The sequence below is a fragment of the Asterias amurensis genome, chromosome 5 (genome assembly GCF_032118995.1).
Source record: "Asterias amurensis chromosome 5, ASM3211899v1".
Taxonomy (NCBI): Eukaryota; Metazoa; Echinodermata; class Asteroidea; order Forcipulatida; family Asteriidae; genus Asterias; species Asterias amurensis.
The window spans coordinates 26,556,097-26,577,663 of NC_092652.1; the positions used below are offsets into that span (position 1 = coordinate 26,556,097).

The 21,567-nt window shown below is 38.4% G+C and overlaps 1 protein-coding gene across 1 annotated transcript in view; it reads right to left on the reverse strand.

The window, feature by feature from the left end:
• Positions 1-845: 845 nt before the first annotated feature.
• Positions 846-21,567, reverse strand: part of LOC139937351 (uncharacterized) — a 28,215-nt gene continuing 7,493 nt past the window's right edge. Inside the window, exon 2 of the mRNA XM_071932455.1 lies at positions 846-2,003. Within this exon, the coding sequence (XP_071788556.1) occupies positions 853-2,003 (1,151 nt within the window). The 3' untranslated portion in view covers positions 846-852. The remainder of the gene's footprint in view (positions 2,004-21,567) is intronic.

Below are 21,567 nucleotides of genomic sequence, written 5' to 3' on the forward strand. Positions count from 1 at the left end.
CGATATCATTTGTTTTTATTTACAACATACGGTGTTAAAGTAACACTTATTTCGGGATTGCTGTTTTTTAACACCCTTTGGTGATAATTTTGATTCTCTCCTGGTATGTACAACCATGTAGATGGTACAACACATATATCATAGTTTTTACTGTGTGAGGGTGAAGGAGTCGGGGATTTTGTCTCTGTCTGTTTGTTATGTGGTAAATTTAAACTTAGATGTTTCATGGAACCGCACAAAGATGTCAAAGACGGTCGTTTCTGAAATAGCGTCTACGGCTTGGGCTGGATACGGATCACCACGCAATGCTATATGCAAAAACCTTCCGAGGTGGTACGGAGAAGACAAGCAATGCCAAGTCCAGCCTATATGCTGTTCTTAGCAACACCCTTAGCCACAGCCACTAGTTCAGAGACATAATCTTGCTTTTGTTTGTATACAGCATAATACAGGCTTTCCAACCATTCTGATTTCTACATGAGGGCTGGGAAAAGACTGGTGCCTATATTGGGTGCGTTCGTTTAGCTTCCCTGGGTCGACCCCGGTCTGCCCCAGGTACGTTCGAATAGCTATGACGTCATTCCAGGGGCTCACCCGGGTCAGCCCCCAGTGCCCTACTTGTGGAGTGGGTCACTTGGGGCTGACCCCAGGTGCATGACGTCACTACGAGAGCGGTGAGTGGTCGTTCGTTTAGCTCTTGTCAGGGGCTCACCCGAGTGAGCACCGCGGGGTAGACCCGGGAAGCTAATCGAACGCACCCATAATGTTTAGAATTGAATCACATCACTCTACACAACACAGTACACATGGTATCTGACAGGGATGACATTGTGTGATACCTCCAATCCAAAGTTAATGTAAAGTTTCATCATTCAGATTAATAACTGACACTCGATTCTGACGCGGGATTCTTTTACAAGCTCCACAGATGACCCAGAAACCACAGAAGAACCGCTTGAATCCGCTCCTAAAGTTCCGGTTCATCATGCCGTAGATGACTGGATTTATGGCACTACTGGCAAAAATCATATACACAGAGAAGACATTGAGCGCCGGATCGATATCCACTTCTCTGGAACTCTCTAAGAAGTTGATGATTGTCACTGGCGACCAGCAAAGAACGAAAGATGTAAGAACCATGAAGACCATGAGGGTGACACGTAGATCATCTTTAGGAGGTAGGTAGGTCGACTTGGCATTACTTGATTTCTCCGTCCCACTACGGGAGGTTTTGGTGTTGCTTCGCTGCCGTTTAATCAGAGCTGCTTCCCCGTGATCCGGAGCGGACGCGGTACGGTAGATCCTTGAGTGGGCACTCTTGGATCGCGACGGTAGGGACTCGCGTTTTTTAAAAGGCGTTTGAGAGGAATCCACGTGGTATGGCGATGGAGGCACGGTAAGCGTCAAACTCTTCTGCTGAGTTTCTGGTTCCTGGTGAGTTTTATTTGCAACTTGGATATATCGAGAGTCTTCTTTAATATCATGCTCGATAAGAGACCAGGATCGCATACGTTTCTGCGTCAAGGCTTCTGTTGTTTCTACAGCCGGTACAGCTCCGTCTGTATCAATACACATCTGAACTCCAATATCCAGGCCACTAGGGATTGGTTCTCCATCCAGCACTACCGGTGCAACTACCCCCGAGACCGCACTGATACTATCACCCCCTCCGTACATCCCTGAGACCTGCTGGCTACCGCGTCTCCGTTCGGACCGTCCAACGCTGCTGTTACTCACGTTACGCGAGTGAGACCCAGCTTGTTTCCCGCGGGACGTGTGCTCTCTCATCTTCTTAAACTTCTTACGGACGAGTCGGAAGATGGAGAAGTAAGCTACGAAGGTTACCACGAAGGGGAAGAAGATTCCTAGAGTGAAGACGAAGACTGTATAGGAGATTTCTGTGGACCATTTTAAGGTGCAGATTGCTCTCTCTGGAATGTACTCGTATTGAGACCAGCCGACGACAGGAGGGAAGGCAAGAACTCCTGATAATATCCACACACCTGTAAAAAATCAGAAAAAAAAGTAAAATATTAAATAATTCCCCGTTGTGTTTTTTGATGAACAAAAAATGGATGTGTCCACACATTGTGTAAGGAACGCACTGTGGAATGGAACAAAGACGATCAGAGCATCTGATCAAAACGATGAGTTGTCAACAACCACTTGTTTTCAGAACCGACTCAACTGAACAGAGATTACACTGAAAAGAGTTGCTTCTTTCTACCATAAACCTCAATTTCTACTCCCACCATGCAACGTTTCGGCTCATACTAATGGTCACATTGTTTTTCAAACATTCGCAAACAATTTGTACTTTGAAACCCAGTCTTTATTAATGACTATTTTCGACAACATGCGGCTGATCTGACGGTTTGAATACCCGCAGTACACGTGCCCAGGCGCAGCCAAACATTTCAATTTGCAGAGAAGGTGGGTGCAAGCGGGGAAAATACATAAAATTACTTTTTATCGATCTCATTTTTTGTGGACAAGAGGGGGAGAGCCTGGCTGCCTGCCCTCGCCTTTTCCCCGGTCGGTTACAATTCCTACTGGATGGTTAGACGGTATTAATTTGAACACGAATATCTGCCATTGCGCGCCTTTAATTTCTATGGCGTCATCAAAGAGCCCCCAGCTTCCCCTAAAACCCTATAATGAATCCCTTGAAGAAATTGACTGATTCATGTCATTATATAAGTTGGATATGCAGCACGTAGTGCAAGAGTATGATCCATGTGTTAATTATGGAGTAATGGTGATTGATAGATCCGATACCCAGCAAGGACTTTCTCTATAATCAGATACACGTGGGCAAGTTTCCTCGTTTTTACGGCGCGTGGATTTTTGATAACTGTTCTTTGAATCAAATGTAGATACCACATACTAGGATAATGGCTCAGTACAACGCACGTATTCAAGTTCACAATATATAAATCGACTCAAATTAACGTTAAAGTTGAATGGCTCGAGCGGTCTCCTGACCCAACATCAAAGAGCTGCGTAGCACCTTGGTAGGCCTAGTGCTTCACAATGTACTGCTTAGTAAAAACAAACTAGCAGGATACCAGTCACAAGTGGCACATAACGAAGTGGCATTTTAACTGTTAACATTAATCTTGTGAGCATAGTTTTGTTGTGCCTTTATAGCTACTGTTTTGTATTTGACAGCTTTGGTCCCTGCTCATTTCATCGGTGTTGCGGGATTAGTCATGAGATGTCCTTCAGCAATATGTGCTTCTCTAAACTCAGTTGTATAAATGGGAACTTCAGAGGGCTGAGACAGTATTGTGTTAGATTAATAACCCCTGATGCTCACAAGGGAGCAGAGAAAGTGAATGGTCTAAAGGTATACCAGATGAACAGGGGGTAATATAACACTGTAAAGTGCCTTGATTTATACTAATGGGATTGTGCGCTATAAACTTGAATCTTCCAGTCTCCGTCAGGGACCATTTGTCCCAATCGATCACTGTCTTTGTATAAAGGACTACCAACATATTCTAATTAAAAACACTGCAACTCATGTCATTATTTCATACTGTGTATTGGTGACGTCACTGATTACGATCATACAGGCTGACAAATTCACATAGGATGTTCGCACGACGTGTTCAATTTAGCTGGACTGGCCCCGTTTCGTCATTCATTAGGTGAAACGTTTTTGTCCTCGTTTTAAATGAGTAACGTCCGGGGATTTTAAGAACCAGAGTGGTTTTAAAACGACGATCGTCTTTACTCTTACTGTGTCGTGTCGAAAGTTAGAAACTTACAGCATACAGGATATCCTCAACCGAACGTCATTAAGAATGACGTAATGGCATTTGTGTGACGTCACAGACGGGCGTAATCGCTGAGGAAATGTTCCGTAGAGACATGTACGCCTCCGTGGCTTCCGTTAAGTTGATTAATTGTTGCTAGGATAGGAAAATAATCAAAGCGGATGGATCGTCACTCGGTCTGGACGGGATGACCCCGGTGACCTTGGATCAAGATGTTTGAATGTCATGAGGACGGAAAGCATACGGCTGTTTCATGTCGATAGGTTTCACAGTAACTAATTCTAGAAGTGTTTAGTAGCTAGACGATATCGCTGATACATGGGACGTGTTTTGGCAAACGTGCGGTATGTACAACCATGTACCTATTATCTTTTGAAGGGAGTGTTGGCTCTGAAAAGAGCCGGCTTTGTCTCAACGTTTTAAACAGTATGCTCGTCTACAGGAGACATTGATGCGTTATTCTCCGTGACAAAGACAAAGGATTGTTGGCCTTTGTGTTCCAAGCTCAACCCATGGTTTCGAAAGGGCGCGTTCAGTTTTTACTTTGTAAATTTGACTCCATGTAAAGCCATCACTCGCAGCCACAGGCTGAAGAAATAAAATTAGTCTGTTCCTTTACTTTGAGGTAAACAAAACCTTTACAATTGCTTCTTCTTATTCAGGATTCATGACCAGAAAATGTTCCGGGTAAAATTACACATGTGTGGGCACTTGGATTTGTCCGTCTATCACACTCCAATGGTAAATTAATGCCTGGGCCCAATTTCATAGAGCTGCTTAAGCAAAAAATTTTGCTTAAGCAAAAAATTCATTGCTTAGTAAAATCAGATTACCGGCCAAGACTCCACTCAATTGTTATGCTAAGTCACAAACAGCTAAATACTAGTCATAAGCAATGTATATGGCATGAAACTTTGGCCAGTAACATGTGTAAAATAAGCGAGCTATTTTTGTGCTTAAGCAAATTTTTTGCTTAAGCAGCTCTATGAAATTGGCCCCTGGAGATAGACAGCCAACCATCTCAATAAAAATCAATAATTCTTGGAACAAGGATGTGGTTTAAAGAAACAAGATAAAGACCTTGTACTTCTACGTCATCTTCAGCTTGTTATCATTACGGGGTCATTTTGAAGTGACATTCAAAGTATTCGTGTTTTTTTAAATGGTATTGATGCTTGCCAACGGTTACATCATCATGACATGCTCATGCAAAATAGCAAACTACGGTGGCTCTGAAGGGACATGCGATATCAGATCTGATCGCTTTTATAAAACCACGGTTCTTTCACTATCATGATCATAAAATCGGGCGCCAATTCTGACAACAAACCGGTTCTCTACTGGGCCCAACTTCATTGAGCTGCTTAAGCACAAAATTTTGCTTAAGCAAAAAAATCCTTGCCGAGTTAGTAAAATCAGATTACCGGCCAAGACTCCACTCAATTGTTATACTAAGTAAACAGCAGCTAAATACCAGTCACAAGCAATGTATCTGGCATGACATTTTTGCCAGTAACATGTGAAAAATAAGCGAGCTATTTTCGTGCTTAAGCAATTTTTTGCTTAAGCAGCTCTATGAAATTGGCCTGAATCAAAAGCTGCAATAAATTCCCACATTCTCGTGGCTTTTGTGCCACGGGTTACAGTGTGTCCTCATGATGTTTGTTGTGACGTATGAAGTCATTTATTTTGTATACCATACTCTAAAAGTTCCGGGTCTGGAGTGATTCCGGATCCGGCTCCCGTGGGGCCTGACTCATTTTGGGGGCAGTATAACATCCAGCATCTGTTTCAGAATGACCAAGAAATGGGTCAAACTGACGCAGGATTCGAGTTAGAATCCAATTATGAACCACTTTCCGGGTACACCTGTTCCAGAATGGATCAGATCCCCTGGGCCAAGGATTCCGGGTCAAAATTTGAACCGGAAGTTTTTAAAAGTTGCATTTGTTTATACATAATTTTACATAAACAAAGACAAAACGGAATAATACGATTTTGTTTTAAAAGCAAAAAGGTAATCTGAAAATAAGTGAACAGCTCCAATATAGCATTAACATACCAAGTGCCTGGTGAAATTATTTATCAACTTAGACTAGTAGTAACATCTGACCTTCATACAGTGTGGTGAAGTATTCCAATGTGACACAGGTATTTACTGACATATATTTTAATCGTTATTTCTTGTCGAGCTTTGCCCTGTCGTTGATGAATGAGCGAGGAGAAATTAACCCGGATGAGTTTTACGGCACTGGAAACATTTGGTAATTGTCAAAGACAAGTACATTTACTTGGTGAATCCCAGTATATGCATGAAATAACAAACCTGTGAAAATTTGACTCAATGGTCATCGAAGTTGCAAGAGAACAATGTAAAATAAAACACCATTGTTCCACAATTAATGTGTGTGCTTTCATTTGCCTAATAAAAGGCTTCAGCTGTCTCTTAATATTTTGGGCGAGAAATTACCTCTTTCTCAAAAACTACGTTACTTCAGAGGGAGCCGTTTCTCCCAATTTTGTTATACCATCAACAGCTCTCAAATTAATGCTCGTTACCAAGTAAGCTTTGATGCTAAGAATTAATTTGAGTAACTACCAATAGTGTCCAGTGCCTTTAAACATTATTTAGAGCAGATGGAATTGTCGAAATAGTCCACTTGCTGCGATCCGATACTAAATATATAAACATTGATCAATAGTATATTATTATGTGTGTCCTTTCTAAGGGAAACTACTATCCGACGACTGTTTAGCTTAATCCAAACATCCACTTCAAATATAATACCATTTTGCTTTCAAATTTGCAAACTCTGATTCTGATAATAGTTATGAAAGTTACATGTCGGTGGTCTTAAAATCTTTCTCTTGGACAGAGTGTAAAATCCTTTTTAATAATATATTTAAGAAAACAGAATTTAGGTGTTGCAAACGTCTTCAAACCAAAAGGACCTATAGCACAATGACAAGAAATGGTTATCGAAAGATCGAAAGATAAATATTTTTTTGCAATAATACTATTTCATTAGGCCCTATATTATTATTGTTGGCAAGGGTCTAGTTTTATTTTTATGTTTCCCATGACAGCCCCTGTACAACCTTTTTTCATTGTGATGTCTAAAGATTTAAAATAAATAAATCAAATTAATAAACAAATAATCAAATCAGTGGAGAAAGGGTCTCAAACGTGTTCGATTTTTTAGCGAAACATACAAAAGCCTTTATACTAATGTAATAGTATTGCCAATAAGAATCTAATTGCCCTATTTCTTTAAACCTTTCATGCAAATTGGTGTTGTTGATTTGATTTGATTTTGAGATGGTTTATTGAAATGGTTACCTTCGAAAGCGCTTGCATATGTGTTTGTGTTACTAGTTAGTCATTAAAGGCAGTGGACACTATTGGTAATTGTCAAAGATCAGTCTTCTTACTTGCTGTATCTCAACATATGCATAAAATAACAAACCTGTGAAAATTTGAGCTCGATTAGTCGTCGGAGTTGCGAGATAACTATGAAAGAAAAAATTACCCTTGTCACACGAAATTGTGTGCTTTCAGATGCTTGATTTCGAGACCTCAAATTCTAAACTTGAGGTCTCGAAATCAATTTCGTGGAAAATTAGTTCTTTCTCGAAAACTACTCCACTTCAGAGGGAGCCGTTTCTCACAATGTTTTGTACCACCAACCTCTCCCCATTACTCGTTACAAAGTAAGGTTTTATGCTAATAATTATTTGAGTAATTACCAATAGTGTCCACTGCCTTTAAAGTGCTACATTTTATTTTCCTCTATGCAAATATTACCTGACTAACACGACTACCCACTACTTAAAGACCATTATGTTGATGTTAATACATTGGTATTTCCAATAAGAATGCATGCTCCGTTTCTTTAAATCCATCATATTCAAATTTGTGTTTTACATCTTGATTGTGGCATCTCAGATAACAATATTCAATTCCAGAAGGATTTTCTGTGATGTGAAACATAAATTGGAGGTAACGATCCAAGGCAGTCTCGCCTTGAATTGCCAACGCGGTCTGCACGTCGTTGCATCTTTTCATTATTCTTAAAATGTTGCTCATGGCCTAACATCGATAACTATTTTCGAATCATGCTTTTTAGAGCTTTTACAGTAATTGATGTTTGTAGACGTCAGAAACTGGAGTAATTTGAAGGGAACATACACTGAGTATAAATTCAATTTGCTCAAGGTTTTCCTTGCCGATAACATAATTCAGTAAGTATGTTACTAAATTTCAACGATTCAAGGAAATTGATTACTTGTGTAACAATTTTGCCCCCCCCCCCCCTGTTTACATGAGGGTAAGCTATGTTTGGTATTCCGATATCATGATTTGCAGAATATTATGTTGTGTTTCCTTCTGATCAGATGAAAGGTTTCTATATGGTTTGAAACTAATGTTATGCATCTCTTAGTAGGATTTTAAACGTTGCATGGTGAAGATACAAACCAGAGGATTCGTGGAGACTACTGGGCCTAATTAAGCAGAAAATATTACACACCTGCGCATGATACCAAATTGTACAATCATGTGACATGTTGTTTGGTTGGTAACCTTATTCTGGTCAACATACAGCCGATTTCACAAAGGGCTAAGATTGATCTTAACTGCGAATCAATCATAGTTTGCTAAGTAAAGTGTGATGTCACAATACAAATCATTATGGTAATACTGACAATTTGTCTTGCGATGAATTTTATTGCTTTGTGAAATCGGCACTGGCATGGTCCTAATACACAGAACCACCACGGATCGTGAGATTGTGCACCATTTAATAAATATCTTCTATCTTAGATCTTAGATTGTTTATCTTTTTACCATTGTGTATCCGCAAACCTCACTTGATCCTTGGATATGTTATTTATAAAATAGTAGCATGTTCAAGTCTGGTGATTATTCGACCATTTTGTTGTCCCTTTCCTTTAGCGCGTGAAGGAGGCTCGATTCTCGCTTGCTTTTCTTGTTTCAATGTTTGAATACACATGAGGCCTACAAAGTCTATTGTACAAACATCATGTTGGTGTATTAAAAAAGCATCGGTTTGCAGCGAGAATTTCTCCCTTGTGCAAAGCTGATCCTCAAGTCGTAAAAGAGATTGCAAAGAAAAACATTCCCCAAGTCCAAAAACGACGAAAGCTACGATCATGTCATCTTGAGAATAAAGACATTCATCCACCAATATTAACTGCATCCGTATTCCCATGATTATACAACATTCTGTAGCCATCTTCAAGCATAGATCTAATACACACAAGGGCTTCAGGGAAATCTACCAGTAGATGAAACGAGATTCGTTCGATCGTGTTACATACAATGGCCAATGTGTGGTTCGTACTTCAGGATTTAATGATAAGATGGAGTGAATTTATACCGGAATATTCCTTGATTAAAAGTCGAATTGGTGTTTGCTTCGTACTCGGGGTATTTGAGTCAATTGAGAAGGGAATATGAGAAGCAATTTTAATGGAAAGGAAAATGGGTTGAAGTTCTTCGTGCAGTGATTGATTAGACTGCGAAAGTCTTGCTCGTGGTCTAACATTGAACCCGTAAAAATGTGTTTTCATTCGTTGTTTTTTTTTCACACGTTAAAAAAACGTTTTCAAAATTATTTGCAAAGCTCTGAAAGTCTGCACTCTAACAAATTACGGGGTTAGAATTCACCCGGATTCCGGGAACTCGGCTTTCTGCCTGACCCAACTCAGGGTCAAGCTAACCTGTGCCTAATTTCATAAAGCTGCTTAAAGCTCAACATAATTATGCTTAGCAGAATAAGGTTACCAGCTAAAGTACCATGTCACAGGTTCACTATGTGCTTGGTATCATGTTTGTTTTTGCTGAGCAGAATACAGTAACCATCATTCTGTGCTTAACAGCTCTATGAAACTGGGCTTGGACAGTAGTTTTAAAATATGATTATTTTTATAACTCCTATTTTGCGTAATTTGGACCATTTTGGGGTCACATTGACACAGATTCCGGATCATACTGACACAGAAACGTGTCAGGCCCCATGGGGCACGGAGTTGGATAATAATTAAACATCGGCCAATCTGCGATGGGAAAGATAGAATTCTATCTTATATGAAACGTTTTGCACATTAAGAATTCTTCTACAGTACTGGATAATGTTTTACAGGTATAAAATATTGTCAAAAATCTAGGTTCCAATTCTACTTTAGGAACGTCTCTCGAATAAGGTATTAGGTATTAATTAGGCGTTATTATATGCAGCTCAAACACCTCAACCCAGTATGAGTTGGCAAAGGTCTATATTTAGACCTGCTCGCTGCAGCATATTTGCAAAAAATATTTGAGGAGATCTTCGTCATTTTAAAGGTACGCCTACTTCGAGGCAAATCATTGGTCTGTTACAAAACTGGCAAAACTAGCAACATCTAAAAAACTGATGTAGGTCTAAATGTTTTATATAAAAAACACGCTGTAGAAGTTGTAATGCAAAATTAAAAAGGACCTCAAAATTAAACAAACTGAAAATGATGTACAAGCATTGCGTAACACCACGGCATAGGCCTAAACTCAACAATAGGACCGGAAAATATCTGTGGAATCTTCTTACAGTTGCTCGCAAAAAAGGAGTCGACACATACAATTTTAATCAAATTCCAAACCGAGGCTAGCAGGTAAAACACTCTTACCCCTTTGGTTTAATGTGAATGAGTGTAAACATTTTCTTGAGGTCGGGCACGATGGCGACGCTATCAGCGGTAAAGATCTTTCAAGCTATCAATTTTCATCAGTCGATCCAACGGTTTTAATACATCCATATAAAGACCATTCACCGTCGAGCTGTTACAAAATGTGAATCATTATCTATTACTGTAACACACCTCATGCTGCTTAAGATGTGGAACAAATTATTACCACATATTATATATACTCTTATGTACTTAGCTATTTATAGTGATAATTCATAATAATATAGACAGCGGGGAGCCTAATACTACACCGTGTGCCCGTTCGTCTCGCTTATTCCCTTTCGTCTCGCTTATTCCCTTAAGTGCATTCTAACACGCCTGCAAGAAATACCGTCATCACATTCGTGCTTATGAATCCAGAAACATACAGTTCATCATTGAAGCAAGTCATTTCATACAAATACATTTTGGTAGTGGTTTTCAATGAAAACTTAATGCCTATATTTGAACATTAATTCCAATTAATAGTTTAACATCTTTCCTCTTAGAAAACAAAAGGCGATTTACATAGTACGTAACGATTAACCGAAATGTTGATTTTGAAATATCTGTTTGTCAACTCAATGACGCCATACATCCTATAGCCTAATGGTATTCCGACCTAATTGCTTTAACATAAAACACAATCCATAAATCACAATTAAATTCATCTTCAGCTTGGTCTAGGCCTATATCATAGATTGCTATGGCGATATGTATATTTGATGACTCATTGGACAGCACGATTTTCACGATGTACAACATTGTTTTAACTATAGTCATATCACGGGTCATTCTTAGTAGCAAAGTCAAACAATATTCAGACGGGAACAAAGAAGTTTCCTTTGAGTTGCCTTTTTGGTGTAAGTTGAATCATAAGCAAAGCATTCTTAACCGCACTTTTTTGATGTACAAAGATCTGTGACATCTCCTTTTTTTCTTCTTTCTTTTTTACCCCTTATATGGAAAAATACGAAATTTTAAGAACAATTGCTATCAAGTTGACAAAAGATTGAAGCTAGTTGTATTAAGCAGAAAAAGGATTAAAAGGCAATGGAGAGTCTAGTTTCTATTGTAACGGATTCTTGCTCGGCCAGCACTTTTTGTGGAATGGTGTTTTGTGGGACAGTAGAAATATTGGCAGTTTAAGTCGTTGTTGAATCTCATTCCAATGTCACACTTGAGCTTGTGTTTTCGTAAAATCTCTTTTTTAAATAAATAAATAAATGGATATGTTTTTGTCTCGAAAATGTGGCTCTGCATAAACCTACAGAATAATTTGCTCAAATAAAATGGTAAAGAAAACATGTTTATCCAGGACATCCGATGCCCACTTTCCGGACGCAGTTTATCCATCATGGCTGCCAACCTGTTCCTTACGTTTACGCACGTCAATTAATCGTCATAGCGGGACACATTAAGGAATTGTTTACTGGTTTGTGCGTTCAAATGCACATGGGGTAAAAACAAATGTAATTAAATTAATGTCATCAAATCTAATCTAATTCAATACAGTGATGGATGTCATTAACCAAAATTAAATAAGACCAACGCTAGAGTAATTGTTTACTTAGACAACTGAAGGTCATCCTAGTTTCTAAAAACTTACAGAGTGTTTAACAACAACGGCAGGTATTCCATGGAAAATACAGCCTTCATTTTATTGCCTACTCCCAACGGTCAAACCTTATTAAGACCTGGCGAGATTTAATTTACATCATGGGCTGCACTCACAATCAGAGTAAATTTACTCCTTATTGACAACACTGAATGACTGCTATATAGCTATATAGGCTAATTCCTGTATGGTTTGAGCACGTTTAGTCACTAAATGTTTACTTTTACATTTTTATTTTCGATCTAGACAAAATGTTTAGTTGAATTGATGTAGGATTTTAAAATCTATCAAAGATTGAAAAGCCTTTAGTATTAGATTATTTGTCAACACTTCTAGTTTATTTAAAGACCTGCTTTTTGATTATCGAAAACTGACATCTACGATATTATTTCTGAAAATCGCACAAATAACGTAAAAACTGAACATGTGGGTAACGGAAATCTTGCACAGTATATTTGACCCCAAAATTTGAATTCCTGTATAAAGTTCTCGTACTCGGACATCCAAGTACTTGGTACTCGACTGTTGGGCTTGGTAGGTCTGCTCAGATTTAAGAATATCCGGTAGGCCTACTTAAACACCTTGCACGGGTATTCAATGGCCAGCTACTCATATTGGAGTATCACTTTAGTGTTCCGAAGTGCTTGATACTCTGAAATGATAGGCCTTCTTGACTGCAAAGAACATAACCCGAACACCATAAATAACAGTTTATACAGCCAAACCTACGAAACACTTCCTTGAATCCTCCATCCATTTGAATTTTCGAGTCCGTCCTCCTGTCATGATTAATTTCCAGAAAGTGCAGAGGCAGTAATTCTAAGTAACATCGCGCCCGTAACTCGCGGTTAACAACTCGCAGTTATAACTGCGACTGACAATGCAAAATGTATCTCATTACAAACGGCTTGTATTGGTAGGAGAAGTTTACATTCAAATTGCGCTCAATTTCAACGCACATGTAGCTCCGTCGACTTCTTTGTTTGATTGTTTGTGTGCATTTCCTTAAATGTATTTATTCATACACCTCGCTCCATCATGATTGCAACATCCATAACTGGACTTGGCCAACTTAAAGTTTCATTCCCTTACTTTTTAAGTTCACTTATAGGGCATTTTTCAAGTAGTTTGTTTATTTTGTTAAGTCAAGAGTTGGGTTCTTCCCCAGTGTAAAGGATATATCCGAAATAATGAGATTCATTGCTGAAGATCCTCGAATTAAAAAGTTGCCCTAAGATCCGGATACAACTAATAGTCAACCGTGCACGCAAACTCTAGTGTTTTTAAATGACTTTCTTTACTATCTCCCTTGTTCAGTGTCTTGTGACCGCGAAATGTGACCTTTTCGGTCAGTAAGTACTGCTATGTTTCTTGGGACTCCTAATAAATACTAAACTATTTCTCAAAAACAGAATCTAACAGTATTATGACAAATCGAAAGTGAAATATTGAAAGTGAAATCGAAAAGGAATATACAAATGTCTTGAAATGGCAAATCGGGTGCAGCTACAACAACATTGACTGATTTTTGTCCCCTTATTTTTTTTTTCTTTTTCTTTTTTAAGCCTATGGTGGTCCTGAACTGACAATGTAAAGTCGGCACCCATGTTCATTGAGTTATTCACAGCTTTAGTCATCGTCACACGATTAGAAGAGAACATGTTGTGTTAAGGTGACTCTCTAAAAGATCACTTGTTCATTATTATGCAACCCCGTCCCCAGGTTTCGCGTTATCGCATTGTAACTGTTAGGTACCCCGGCGTCGTGCTGTATAAATAGCAGTGTTTATACAAAAGCTTTTCTTTTGGGCCGATGTAGACGTGATGTGCATGCTGTGTGAAATTGAACATTATGTGGTGTTCTTCATTGTTGTAGTACCGGTATCTTACTGATGGAATCTCCATTTATCTCTTTGTACGTTAACAACTCTCGCCTCAAGGGAAGCTGAACGTCCCTGTGAATGAAATTGACTATTGAAAGTCAAGGTTTCTGAAAATGCCCTGTTGGCCTGGGATCCCGTGACTCTAGACCTGGAACATCCCAGATGTACATTCAAGAGGTTTTAACAGACTCTGTGAATCGTCAGAACAAATATTAGGTTCGGACACAATGTGGACTGCTCATTCTCCCTCTGATGACTGCTCAACCTCTTCCAAGACAATTTGAAGACACAAGGACTACAAATCCTGATTTCAGGAGAATTTGTAGCCTGGCTTGAGCACAAAGTATCCTTTAACTGTGTTCTACTAAGCAAACATTAACATGATACCAGTCACAGATGGTACTTGTTGTTTGGCTGGGACTCCCTGTTAACCTTGTTCTTGTGTAAGCATGATTCGTACTCAGTTCTGTTTGTCTTTAGGTAGCCCTGTTAATCTGGGACTGATTGTTGAAATTAAATTAGAAGAACAAACCTGTGACCTGACGCAAAGAAAAATAAACATTTAGACTAGCTCCATGAATATTTAGACTGGCTCCTAGTCGAATGGGTGCTGTTATAATTGTCTCTCGGTTGAGCACGGATTAAAGAGGCTATGTCGGTGTGGCAGTTTCTGAACTGAGCTTTCTCCCGTAGACGATCAAATCAATCTGATCAAAACGTCCAGCACCACTTTAATCACAGAGAAATTCAATATACACTTGGTGTTATCACGACGATCAAATCAATCTGATCAAATCAAATCAAATCAAATCAAGACGATCAAATCAATCTGATCAAAACGTCGAGCACCACTTTAATCAATACACTTGGTGTTACCACGACCCTTATTTCGAATTGATTGAATATTTGAATTGGAATAAGGCCCGCATCATTTCTAATATTTTCTTTGCATATTGTAACTTTATGCAAAGGGCTGCTGAAAATGGCCAGCCATAATTTTCAAAACCAAAGCAACTAATAAATCAAAATTATAGTTGATAAATATGTGCCGCAAACGTCTCCTGAATTTAAATTTGCCAGTGTTCATCCACCTTTTGAGTACTGCAAATAAACCTGGTTAATGCTTAAACCCCAAAAAACTCTCGCTGTTTTATACAAGGCTAATTGTCGATTTTGAACTTCGCTCTTGAGGAGCAGAACAAATTGGCAAGTATCTCCTTGAGATGAATATACAATCTCTTTGTGAATATTAAATGATGTACCATCACGACCAAGGACAAGACGTCGAATGTCTTAGTTCTGTTTACATTGAGGCTACATCAGATATGTTATTCAGGTCCCTTGGCAATAATCATATTGCCATTGCTGAATTAATTTCAAATCATCTAAAAGCATTAAAGGCTGTAATAAATCACTGGTTATTGGAAGAGATAATTAATTCTTCTAGTTTTCATCAAATTCGATTTTAATGTTTTTGTGAAAGCAGCGAGAAGCTGTTAATGTTTTGTGTCAGATATTTTGTCCGGTATAGTAAAGGTTTGCGCTAGCACCATGTAACGATAATCTCTTGGGGTTGGGGTGGCTCTGAAAAGAACCGTAGGTTTCAACTTGACGTTTTTATCGTAGCTCTGATCGTCTTCTGTAGAAAGCCAGCCTATTTTGCCCTGCTTCATCATGTGTTTATTTGGATTAAATAATCAAAAGCTAAATTTAACACCTGTGCCTTCCAGTGCTATTTTCTTAACATTTGCAATGTTTCCGGACGGAAATATTCCCTGGAGATGATTTGTTTAAGATGAACATTTTTGATCGGTGAGTCTGAAATCGAAACTTATCAATTTCTTTTTCATTTTCTGTTAGTTTTATATTTTGCCTTTAAATAGGCCATACGGAGCCCCTAAAGGGACATGTTAAATTATTTTTGTTCTTACTTTGAGCGCTCAAAATTATTTCGAGCGCATGAAATTTGTTATTTCAAGCGCTCGAAATCATTTATTTTGAGCGCCGTGAGGTAAGTTAATTCGTGAGCACTGAATTATTTCGAGCAACAATAACTCAATTAATTATGGGATCATTCGTGTTTCTTTTTCTTCTTTTTCATCGTTATAGTGTCCCTTTAGGAACCCCATAGCCTACTGCATTTACACATTTATATCAAACTTTAAGCGGAAAAATATCCTTGGCAGAGGACGAATGTTTTTGGTTTTTGAAGAAACTAATTCTCCCAATACTCATCAGGACATGCAACGGTGACAAATCCCTCGTCCTAAAATCACAGGACAGACGTGTGAGTTCAAAACAATAACGATGAGTTATGTCTGACTTTGTTTACGTATCGCCACTTTAAATAAAAGTGCACTAGTCAGTTGTAGGCGTTAAATATTGCTTGATTTATCTCCGAGGAACATACCTCAAAAGTGCGCCAAGACGGCGAACATAACACCGTTTATATCAGAAATCAGACTTTTCTTAGAATTTCCTGTGTTATTTGTCGGAACAAACTGTAATGGATAGCCGGGACATCGATCCCTGATAAAAGATTAACACCAACGCATGTCAGCTGGTATTTCCAAAAAAACAAATTTCTATAGTACAAAAAACCCCACAATCTTCCAGTTTCAAAGAATAGGCCTATGCGTTTAGCCAAAGTATATTTGCCTTTGGGTGTCAAGGAGGTTTCGTGCAAATTAATCAATCCACACACCATATTTCAGTTTGATTTTCGAAGAATTAAGATGCACTTTTCTCAGTTAAGGTCTACTGAAATAGAGGTGTTAATATTCTCACCTTTTACTGTAATACCGTAGCTCCTTATCGTTAGTAACAATTGTGCTTTTCCTCTATAACCCGGGTCCTTTCGAAACCAAGGTTTCGCTTTGGCTCATGGCTCCGTCGATTATTTAAAAGAAAGAGGAACGGATTCCATACCGAACATCAAACTTTGCTTTCGAAAAGGGCATGTCATATTATTTCATGTAACCTGATGTAACCTGAACTGAGGGATACCAAAAATAGTCTGACCCCTTTTAGCATAAATATAATTAGTATTCATCATCGTTACTTAGCATACAGGGAACATGACACAGGAGACACTTAACAGTATACACGAATGGATATCCACGAACCTCGTTCCCAGGGCAGGACCTAATTATTCTGAATGTATGTTAAGCATTTTGCCTTTGGGTTTGGTTGACACGTTAGATTTCCATGAATGCAAGAAACTAACAATAGAACCAATTTAGTAAAATGAAACAGCCAAGAAGGATTAAACGAAGACATCCGTTAGCAAGAATCATAAATAAAGAGCAACCACTTCACTCTAAAAATATTATCAGTCTAACATCACTAATTAGTTATATGAAACATGATTTAAAATCACATGACTAATTAATCTCATATGACTAATTAGTGTTGTTTTGACTAATATATTTTTAGAGTGTTGGCAACAAAACATCGCACATTTAGTACTCGTTATTTCTCGAAACTCTGTTGTATATAATCTTAGTCCAGCGTGAACACAGGTGGCTGCATACAATTACACAATTTCTGTGAGAGCAAAATACCAAAGAATGTTTTTCAGAGAGAAATATTGCTTGATCATAGCAATGTAATTACAATGAAACAGTTGTTAACTTTGTTATCATACTTGATAAGAATTCAGATTTTTAATAAGAATAACAAATAATATTTCCATCCAAATCGTCTAAGATATAATACATTCGCCATCGTTACCCCCATCATCTTCGTCAGGATGTATTCACAATTAGCTTTCATAATTTTAAGAGTAAATACATGGATCTTGGTGCACCCTTTAACGGGGTAAGATGCAGTTGTAAAGCATGGAGAAACTCTCTTTGACGACTTGAGAGCATAAGTCAAGAAATGTCTCAAAAAAATATATTAATGTGCCAACATTCATGAGCACACGCCTCAAAGAATATCCCCTTAGAACATCCCCTCATGTATTGCTTATTACATTAATTTTTGTGTAATTCTCTCGTCGAGCGAAGTTGTGGCAAGAATAAATCTCGTTTAAAAAAGCATTACTCTATTTACGAACGCTAACAAAACAGGCAGCTTGTTTAATTTGATTGTGAATTCCTTGTCAAATAATTAATTGATTGTATAAATGAACATGACACCACGCTAGGCTTCTGTCCTCACTGTATTTCAGAACAGGTAAATTGAGCTGACAGGTTGTTATGCTTTCTTTAACTGCATGCAATTCTAATCAACTTGTGTGACTATATTTTAAGCCTTATAATATAACAAAACAACCGAATGCATGTATTTTGTTAATTTACTGTAACTAAAATTAAAACAAAACACAGTGTGTGTAATGTTATAAGATACTTGTTCTTTGTTAATTTGTGGAATTAATCGCTTCAGTGAATCGCCTCATTTGGTTTCATCCAGGTTTTTCATTATTAACATGTGAGCAAATTTTGTTACCAAGGAGACAAGGGAATTTATGCAGGAAGTGTAGTCAGGGCCTCTGCCCCTACCCCCCCCCCCCTCCCCAACTCGTTCGTAAAGACAACAAAATGGACTCATTGCTCTCCAGTCGTCAGGTACATTCTGTCATTGTTAAACTCGTAAAAAGACAACGAAGCGAAACATATCGCTAAAAAAATCAATTTACTGAGCAAAAAATAATCGGTTAACAATATTTTTGATTTTGGGAACCTAGGCCAAGCCTGTAAGCACAAAACACCTGCTAAGCACATGAATATCTTGCTTAGCAAAAACAGTTTACCAGCCAACATTTAAAAGATTACACTGTTGCGACTTGTGCCCCACTTATTTTGTGCTTGGCAGAGAAATTTATCTAGCAGTATTTTCTGCCAAACAGCTTGATGAAATTGGGCCCAGTTCACGCTAAGCGAAAGTTCAGGTTCTTAGCATCTATAATTGCAGAATACCATATTGACCTCGGCTGCTCTTGTTTGGGATGCAGTGGGTGAACATGGAACGCATACACCGTGCGTGTGGTCGATTTCTCTAACCCATTTGGGATTCAAGTGTCAGATAAGATTTCTCACGGTGATCACCTCGCAGGAAAATCATATTGTCGAGAAAAACGGCATCGTGTTACCGCCTGGAATATTGAATGAGGGTACCGGAAAGAGCAGCGAGAGACGCAATCGTAAAGATGGGGGAAGAGTTAATGAATACACGGCACGTAACTGGCGTCGTTGTACCGCTGCAAGAGTTTGTCCTCTTGGGTCATTGCCCATAACGTAATGCGTAATCAATATACATCAATCTTCATATTGGCAAATGGGATGTACGTTTTGGTTGACGTGGATGTACTTTTTGCTGTTGACTAGAAGTACATAATGAAATGTTAAAGGTATACAATATTGGATTTAGGAAGGGTATTCATTCTTATCCATTATAATGGTTTTCAATCAAAACATATGGATACCAAGTGCGCCCTCAGTGTTTTATTTTATATGCTTTAATTTGATTACCTTCATTGCACTAATACACACAAAAATGACATCGGTGCAAAAGGGGTACCCTGAACAGGCATACATGCCCACTTGGTGGGGACCCTTGTTCACACATCAAAACCGGAAGTCAAGGGAGAAGCACAACTACAGGCAACCAACCAAAGAAAACAAAGAAATACTATAACAAATAAAAAAATCACAAAGAAGATGGAAAAACTACAATTTAAAAATGGCAAAACAAAAATTGCACAAGCATGATGAAAATATACAGGAGAACCATTCTATCCAAATTAATCATCACTGGCTGGAGCAATGTAATTTTTAATTTGAATATTTACTATAAATTGAATAATTTGTTTGTGTCGGCAACCTTTAGACTTTTCTCTTTTCCGTTTTGACTCTAAGTGAGTAAGATTCACACTAATTTATTTAGGCAATTCTCCTTAATTTGAAGCGTGTGGACGATTGTTCTTGCTCCTGATGTGTGCCATTTTGGACGGCTATTTGTATAGCACTATGGAATCATTTTGGGGTATTGTATTCATTCAGAGAAATACATTTTAGAGAGTTAAAGTAATCGTTACGCATTTTGTATTGTACAATGTAATTTTTGTAGTGGCGCAATATGTGAGGCCTATCTATCAAGCCTTGAGTTTACCTTTAACATGTGATATTATAGTGTTTGGCTTTTTTCTCGTTAAGAATTAGTTTTTGGAAATTCACTAATTGAAATTGAGATATTGTTGGTGAATTCTCGTCCCTTTTCATTAGAACGGTTCTTTCTCTCCTAATACCCCCCCCCCCCCCTTTCTCAAAAACCATGTTACTTCAGAGGGAGCCGTATGTTTTATACAATCAACAGCTCTCCGTTGCTTGACTGTTACAAAGTAATTTTTTATGCTCACAAATTATTTTCAGTAATTACCAAGAGTGTTGTGCCTTTAACCCTATCCCATATCCGGGACAAACACCATACCATACCCATCCTTTGGGGGTTCGAGATTGATTCGGCTTTTGGGGTGCAGGAAGACGGGCATCAAATTATAGCACAAGATACCATGACATGTATGCAATTGCACACTTGAACCTCAAAGATGATGCAATTTTTTATGAATAAATTATGCTATAAGTGGATATTATTATCAGAGATATCATTTCTGCATCTCACCGTCAAGGGCGTGGTCGTGCAATTTACATCAAGGGCGTGGCCGTGCAATTTACATCAAGGGCGTGGTCGTGCAATTTACATCAAGGGCGTGGTCGTGCAATTTACTTCGAGGGCGTGGTCGTGCAATTTACATCAAGGGCGTGGTCGTGCAATTTACACCAAGGGCGTGGTCGTGCAATTTACATCAAGGTCCAAACTTCATAAAGCCGCTTCATCAAAAATAAAACAAAAATTCTTACATAATCTAAGGTTATCAACCAATTTGTAAAGTGTTACATGTACAATTTGTGATTTGTTTCCTGCTTATTTTTTATTTATTTTTATGCTCAGGAGAAAAATTGTATCAGTATGAAATTGGGCCTTGGATTGTTTTGGACCTTTTTCTCCAATTGTGGTAGTTTTTATAAAACATCTGCCCAGTGATTGCTTCCCTCCGAACAGATTAGATTGAAGCCACGACATAATTGCTTTTTGTATTTTATCGGGCTATTATGCTGGACTGTTTTTATGTTATCATATCATTTGAGACAATTTCTCATCTCATCGCATCTATCCCGTAGTCTTCTTACCGTGGGGGGGGGGGGGGGGGGGGCACCACTTGAAGATTTGTCAGTTAGTTTCGTCCATCATGTTCGATCCTCAATTTCAGGCCTCTGTATATTATGATTATGTAATACTATTGTGGATTAAATGAATTGGAGAAACCAGGCACAAACTGTACGGAGGGGCAACCGGAAACAACTTGTCTCTGTCTGATGTCTTTATTTTGGTACTTTTTCAAAATTAAGTAAAAGTAGTTAGCTGTTGATGTAAACTGCTTTAATACCAACCAAAGAGCATAGATATAAATGCAAAAATGACCCTCGCCCTCTCCATTTCCCCAGAAATATCACAAATTTTAGTCTCATTCACATATCAATAACTCAGTGCTACATATT